At 57.4% G+C, this 7,752-nt stretch overlaps 1 protein-coding gene across 1 annotated transcript in view; it reads left to right on the forward strand.

Annotated features, from left to right (window-relative positions):
* The window catches only part of PDE2A (phosphodiesterase 2A), a 61,834-nt gene that overhangs the window by 33,279 nt on the left and 20,803 nt on the right, over positions 1–7,752 (forward strand). Inside the window, exon 4 of the mRNA XM_008149936.3 lies at positions 1,387–1,475. Within this exon, the coding sequence (XP_008148158.2) occupies positions 1,387–1,475 (89 nt within the window). The remainder of the gene's footprint in view (positions 1–1,386; positions 1,476–7,752) is intronic.

Here is a 7,752-nt window from a genome sequence, read left to right on the forward strand (position 1 = left end):
ATGTCTGCCCCTCCCACTCCCTTCAGGCCCTGTCACCCCCAGCCCACACCATACTGTGTCTGGCCTGGGTTCTCTGGAAGGAGGACTAGGCCATCTCCTGGGGGTTGGGAGAGGGTCAGGGCTGGCTGGGGACAGCCAAAGGCAACACGAGTGGCTGGCAGGATTACGGGCTCATAGTCGTGAAAGGAACTGCTTTTACTAAGGACTTCACACCTAGCTCTAATGTCACCTCCTCCAGAAGCCCTCCCTGATACCAACAGCAGAGAAGAGAGCTCCCCATTCTGCCACTGAGAAAACAATGCCCCTCGGGATACTTAGCTGAGCACATGCATGCCCCCCTGAGGGGGCAGGGGCTCTGCTGGACAGCACTGGCATCTCTCCGGGCCTCCCTTGCCACGCACAGTGTGGGCAGTGGAGATGCTCTGTAAGGCTGTGCTGAATGGGAGTTGGTTGTAGATCCCTAAGAGTAGCCAGGCCCATCTGGGGAGAATGTGGATTTTTGCATGTGGGTCAGTGAAGGCAACTGATTTTTCCGAGACCTGATACTGAGGCTGAGACTGCTGTGGGCCCTTGGACTGGAAATGTTTGAGCAGAGCTTTGATCTCACTCTGGGAAGTGATCATTCCAAAATATAAATCTGCTCCTGTCTCCCTCCACCTGGCAGCAGCCCCTGGCATCCACCTCCAGCTTGGTTTGCAGGCCCTTCCAGCTCAGCCCCTGCTGACCCAAGCCCACCTCCTGTGCCCCTATCCTCACTGTCTGTTCCATAAATGCTCAGTACTCTCACACCTGCCACTCAGCCCAGAAGCCATTCTTCTGTGCTTCGCCCACTCCCTGAATGAGTCTCATTTCCATACCAGTTACAGCTTTAAGGTCACTTCCTCCAGGAAGCCCTCCCAGCTTGGACCACAGTGTGTGGCTTCTTGTAGAGTTGTTTATGTCTCTGAGGTAAGAGGGAAGCTTCCGGGGCATTCTGAGCCCCTCCTGCAGTAAGGCCCTGAGTGGACACAGAGTTACTGTTTGCGGAGGCTGGAGTCACAGCAAGGAAACATGCCAGGTGTGTGTGGGGGGGAGGGTTGTCTGCATCTTTAGTCCTTCAGACTCCCTCCCTATACCTTGGATTTAGGGTGATAGGTAAGAAAAGCCAGCGGGGTCATAGAGCACTGCCTGTTCAGAACCCCTCCCAAGAGGAGACAGTGAAATGGTAAGTTCATAAGGGAGTTTTTCCACCCTGACTACATGTTAGAATTACCGGGGGAGTAAACCAATCAGATGCTTGAGCCCCTCCCAGAGGGTCTGTGACCCCGGGACCTGGCACTGTGTACAGGCCGGCAGTGGGCAGCTGGGAGGGCCTCTCCGCGGTCTCATGAGTGTTTTCTGTTTTAGGAAACAGTCTACACCTACCTTCTGGACAGGGAGTCCCGGCTGGTGTGTGAGGACCCTCCCCATGAGCTGCCCCAGGAGGGAAAAGTCCGGTGAGCCACCCTCCATCCTATTGCTTTCCCTCATGGTCACGGATCTCAGGCCTGGGCACCTTTCAAAGTCGTCTGATCTGACCCTCCCCACCTGACCTTGACCTCAGCTTCCCAGCCAGGTGCGGTTCCTGGGCTGGGTCACTGACTCCAGCACAGAGGGGAGAAGCAATGCCTCCTTCTGTGTCGGTTGGAGGGATGGATGACACGGGGAACGTGCCAGCTGGTAGGTTTTCTCCCAGAAAGCTCTTGTCCACGGCTGCAGCCTCCTCAGAGCCGAGTCCCAGAATGGCAGGGCTACAGTTTGTCACTTAGCACCCCGGTCAGGCTAGGAAAGCTGCCTGAAGGTTCTCAGAGGGTCTCAGAGCCACAGAGTCACAGCGTGCGGAGTCACCGAGTGCTGGACTCGCAGGAGTACACGGGCATCCGAGAACAGAGCTCACAGGCCCTGTCCTGCAGTGGGCCCTGGAGCCCAGCTGCCTGGGTTTGAATCCCAGCTCCCCGTTTACAGGCTGGATAACCTAGGGCACGACACTCAACCTCTCTGTGCCTCGGGTTTTCTTGTTTGTGAAATGGCGGTAACAATAGTGCTTACCTCGTAAGGTTGTTGGGGGGACTAGATGAGTTTAACACATGCAAAGCACTTACAACTGCACGAATGACACAGGTCTGGTTGTGTTTTCATTACGACAGAATGTTGGAGTCCCTGCCTTTAGGGACATGGGCGTAGTGCCCCGTGGTCCCCTGACACCTCGGAGCCTACTGAATCCAGCCTCCTTCTTTTCCGGGTGGGCAGACGTCGTGGGATGTGTCCAACCCCACATGCCTAGTGGGAGGCAGAGCCAGGCCTGGGACATGGTCTCTTGGCTCCTGGCCATTCAGGGAACAATGAGGGGAAGTGGAACTTGTCAGATGAGAAAGTGTTGACAGGCAGGATTGCGGGTCCAGCGGAGGGCAGGGCATGGAGGGTGTGCTCACTGACTTCCAAGCACCGCAGGGCCATCAAGGGCCAGGGGGCAACCAGGTCGGGATCTGGGGGCTGAGTGAGCACATGGGGGAGGGGGGGGCAGGGATGTTACTGGGAGGCAGCGCTTCGCTCCCTGGGGGAGAGCTTTGCCAGCAGGCCGGGGGTCCAGAGCGGTGGCTTTTTCAGGGAGTAGCGGAGGCCGGCACGATAGTCACCTTTCACCGGTGCCATGGGAAGAATTGCTCTCTGGGGATGCTGGAGGTGCGCAGGCTGGGCTTGCTGGTGGTCCTGGCACTTGGAACCCTGGATTCCAGGATGCTGGTCTCTCCCTCAGCTCTTCCCCATGGAAGGGGCTGGCGTCTCTCCAATACCCCAGGGCCTTCCCACCTCCTGTTCTCCCATTCCGTTTCCCCTGAGCGTGAGGCTCTGGCAGTGTCCAGTGCAGGGGGTGCTCCTCCAGGGTGGGTGCTATTCTCCCCTTCAGCATTCCCTGCCAACTCCTCCCACGGCCTGGGAGGACCAAGCCAGCCATGCCCCTCTCCGGCCTCTACTGTCCCATCTGTAAGGTGGCCTGATAGGGACCGGAAGATATTTGGAATCTCGAGAAGAAAAAAATGCTATAATGTCCTCTTTTCTCCTCTGAGTCAGCACCCTCACCCCTAATTCTCGAGAACTTTGCTTAATATGAGCTTGCGCTATCCAGGAAGTTTCTTCAAAGCAGCAAAGAAGGCCTTCCTGGGAGAAGGGCACAGCAGGTGGAAGGGGCATCCTGCAGGCTTCACTCTGCCCCTTCTGAGATGGCAAACACTCCCCTCACACGTTCTGCTGCGGGGGATGGGTCTGCAGTCCAGGCACCTCAGGGGGCTCAGACCCTTTCATCCCCAACCCCCAAGCACTTCAGACTCAGTGAAGCCTTTGGGAAAGGTGAGGAAAGAAAAGAAAGAAAGAGAGAGAGAGAAGAAGAGAGAAAGAGAGAGAGAGAGAGAGAGAGAGAGACGGAAGGAAGGAAGGAAGGAAGGAAGGAAGGAAGGAAGGAAGGAAAGAAGGAAGAAAGAAAGAAAAAAGAAAAGAAAAAGACAATTAAGAGTGAATGTTTCAATTAGCCTGGAGTTCAGTGGAGAGGGGGAGGCCAGTGCCTGCTGGGAGACAGGGCTCAGAAATCCCAGGAGCCCCAGGAGCTAAGGTAGGTGAGGGGTGATGGGGGAGGGGCATCTCTTAGGACACGGAGATCAAAGTTCATTCAGGCTGGCAAAGGCTGGGCTAAGCCCCCGTCCTCCACTAGGGCTGACACACAGGTGTGTGGAGGAGGGCAGAGCACTGGGATGGGGTCAGACAGGCCTGTGCTGCCGTAATGCCAGCACATGATAGGCGCTCAGAGATTGCTGGTGGCCCTCCGGCCCCACGTCCCAATACATGTACTCAGTGGGTGATCTTGGGAAAATCACTTCCCTTCTGGCCTCAGTCTTTTTCTAGAAAATGGGTGGGGTTGGTTACAGGGTGCTTCCGGGGGTGATCTGTGGCACTGGCCCCAGGAGGCTGAGGCACCTGCCCTGGCCGAGGTGGAGCCCGAGGCTCTGGCAGTGCCCAGTGCAGGGGGTGCTCCTCCAGGAAACCATGGAGGGCTGGCAAACAGCAGCAGGTGTGACGTGGAGACGGATCGTAAAGAGATAAGGCCAAGAGGAAAGGCTGAGGGCAGCGTGGGAGGCGGGGTGGAGATGGGCCACGGGGCAGTGAGAGGGTCATCAGCTACCCAGCCCCTCCTGCCAGTGCCCCTGAAACTGGACAACCAATGGGTCCGGGCTGCCTGTCCCTGCTTGAGCCAATTCAGCAGAGACCGGGTTGAATCACACATGAGCATTTATTCTAATAATGGCGGCAGGATGGGAGAGCAGCAGGTCAGCCATGAAAATATTCTCTACCTGCCTCCCCCCCCCCCCCCCCCCATAAGCCAGCTGCTTATATTGGGCAGAAGGACAAAGATTACATGGGGAAGTGGGCAAAGGAATTATAGGCATGGGGCAATAGGCGGTGGGAATAAGAATGGGGGTATAATGGTTACAGGTTGCAGGCAATGCGAGCCTTGCCATGGTGATAGGCCGTTCTCAGATGAGGAGAATGGACCTCATTCTCGTTCCCAGTTTAACTCCCATGTCCCAGGCTGTACACCCTCAGCCAGGTTAGAATGCGCTCTCTCTAATCAGAACAGACATCACGTGATTACTATTTCTGACCCAACACCCCTACCACTCCTGGGGCTTGCAGGCGCCCGGTTCATCCTCCCAGTGTGTGTTGGGTTTCCTGCCAACCCCCCCTTCCCCGCCCCCAATGCTTGACGTGCTCTTACTGCTCTGCAAAGTCCTGCCTGCCGTCTCCATCTGGACCAGCCCGCATTTCGCTTTCTCTTCCAGGCCCCAGACGGAGGCCCCCTAGGAGGTCTGCTCCGTGTTCCCTGGCACTAAGGAAGATCCAATTTTCAGAAAAGGTGTCTGGGCCGTAGTGGGTCTGTCCACAAGCAGAACCATGGGCTGGGAGTGGGGAGATCTGGGATCCCGGACCACATGGCTGCAGTTACAATCCCATGCACCCTCCCTGGGCCTCGGACTGGACTTCTCTGACACAATAGGATCGAACACTGGCATCTGCGGGCAGGCCCAGCTCTGGATCCCAAGGGCTGCAAGGGGCCTCGGCGCCGGAGGGGAGAGAATCCTGGAGGCCTGCCTTGGCGAAGGGCTTCCTGGAAGGCTTCACCCCACTCTCCTTGGTGCCCCGCTTCTATCTCCCAGACTATTTCAGGCTCCAGCCCCGCCACTTTCCTCTCCTTATTGTGCTTCCTGCCATCTTAAAGCCTCTGATTACCCGCTGCTGAGTGCAGCAAAATCCAGGGCCTTTCAGCTACCACAGAGACACCGCCCACACAAGCCCCAGCTGCTTGTCTACCTCCCCTACCACGTAGGGGTCCCAGGCCCAGCCTTGAGAAAGTTCTTCCTCAGAGCTGGTTCCCTCTCACCGCAGAATCTGTCTGTCCCGCTGATTTGTCTCGAGGGACGCAGGGAATAAGAGTCTGTTCCCATCTCTGGAGTCTCACACTCTGGGAGAGGGAAAGAGAGAGGAGGACCCAGGTCCTGGCTCGAACCATAATTTGTCTCTGAGAGAGAGGAAAGGTCAGAGTGCAGTTGAGGGTGGGAGGAGGGACGTCAGCACAAGGCTGGGGGTCACACCAAACCAAGGTCTCAGAGGAGTGGAAGGGGGCCTGGACACCCAGCTCTTTCCAGACCATTGACCCCACCAGCAGAAAGCCCTTCCGTCTACTCTTTCCACTAAACAAATAGTTGTTAAAGGGACGGAACTGTCATAAAACCCACACCCGTTCCTCTCCCCACTCTGCGCCCATCTGTCTTTATCTTCAGTGGGGCAGATCATGACCACCCGGCGCCCAGGGCTGAGTCATTCATTAGCCTTCAACGTGGACAGCTGGCCCAGGGCGTGGAGTCCCCTCACCCCATCAGCCTGGAGAGGGAGCAGGGGAGCAGGGGGGTGGGGGGGTCAGGAGGCAGGCAGGTGGGGGCTCTAAGTTGAGGAGAGAACCATCTGGGGTGTGAGCGGTTTATGAAGCCCCCACCTCCATCTGGGGTGGAGACAGCAGTTCTGGGAAAGGTACCGCAGAGGAAAGGGGCTCGAATGGGGGTGGGTTGGGGTGAGCAGGGCCTGTCTGGGGCCATGGGATGTGTCTGGGCCAGGGAGGGCAGGTTACAGAGCAAGGTGCCAAGTGTGGGACTCCTGAGGATTGAGGATCCTTGATGCCCCAGCACTCAGAGGGCGATCTGGGCCCAGACAAGGCTGACCTGCCCCAGCCCAGCCTCCCCTCTGCTGACCCGGAAACACTGAGACTATGGGGTGCTCACTCAGGCTGGGTTTCTGGTCTCCCCGATTCTCCCTGTTGGTGAGATTTTCCCAGCAGCCAACCATCAAACCTGACCTTTACCTTCCCCTGCTGGAGTCCCTCCGGGTCTCCCACTGCCCTCAGGGCCCTGGTCCCCTCCTGCTGTCCAGCCAAACCAACTCCCTGCAGTTGGACCGTCCAGCAGACACTCATTCTTCCTCTCCTCCAAGCCTTTGCACATGCAGTTCCCTCTACCTGCGCATTCCTTCCTGTCGGCCTGGTTAACCTCTGCATGCCCTTTAGGACTCAACTCGGGCAACTCCTCCTCCAGGAAGCCTTCTCGACCCCACTTCCGTCCGGCCCCTGGTAGGCTGGGCCCACTCTTCCTCCCTTTGTCAGAGCCCTCACTCCGGCCCGCGGACATGGGCCTGCGTGTCAGTCCCTGCACGACATTGGGACTCTGAGAGTCAGGCATCTATCTGCCTCCTCTTCTCATCTCAGTCCTCAGTACCAAACTTGACCCAGAAGGACCCGGAGCAAACACTCCATGGAATGAAAGACTTCAAGTAGAATTTTCCCATAAGTATTTCGTTGAGAAAACTTGCTCTGGCTCTAGTATGGGGGGTGGATTTAAGGGACCTGACAGGAGGCAGGAGACTAGGCGAGAGGTTGCTGCAGGGTCAGGGGAGAGGTGGCTCTGTGTGAGCTGGGGAGCAGCTTGGGAATGGGAAGCAGGGGACAGTTGTGAGAGACGCATGGGAGGTGACTCACCCATTGGCTGGGAGAGGTGAGAAGAGGGAGGCAAGGGGCCCAGTGGGTGGCTGTGCCACTTGGGGGTAGTGGTGGCAAGGGTAAGTTCAGATTGGGACTGGGTGTCTTTGGCGACCTCAGGGCACACAGGAAAGCCTCCAGGAGGCCTTTGGATGTCTGGAGCTCCTGAGAGGGGAGCTGGAGAGTCACGAGGCCATAGATGCAGAGGAAGGAGTTTTGTGCAGAAGAAAAACTGAAGATAGATTACTTCATCAGGGTCCTTTCGGGAAGCTGCTGGGAGGAAGAGGGAGGCCAAGGCTGCCCTGGGTCCCGGGCTGGGGTGGAGGAGATTGGAAGTGGAGAGTCAGGGGTCAGTGGAATGAAGCTGCAGAGGCACTAACCAGCTACGCAGGGACCAGCGCCCCCTTGTGGCTGCCCAATAACTAGACTGCCCCAGGCTGAGCGGCTGGGAGGGGTCCACAAGGGGGCTTGGCTAAGGGTCGCCAAGGCCAGTCCCCTGTCTCCACGAAGTCCCATCCTTTATCAGTTTAGTCATCAGAACACGTGGCTGCCATTGCCCTCCTGCCACCCTAGGTTTCTGTTCCTTCCTGGGAGGATTAGCACAGTTACAGGCCAGAACGGGCACCCACCACACCGGGAGCCTTAAAGGTGCAGGGAGTGAG

The sequence above is a fragment of the Eptesicus fuscus genome, chromosome 13 (assembly GCF_027574615.1).
Source record: "Eptesicus fuscus isolate TK198812 chromosome 13, DD_ASM_mEF_20220401, whole genome shotgun sequence".
Classification (NCBI taxonomy): domain Eukaryota; kingdom Metazoa; phylum Chordata; class Mammalia; order Chiroptera; family Vespertilionidae; genus Eptesicus; species Eptesicus fuscus.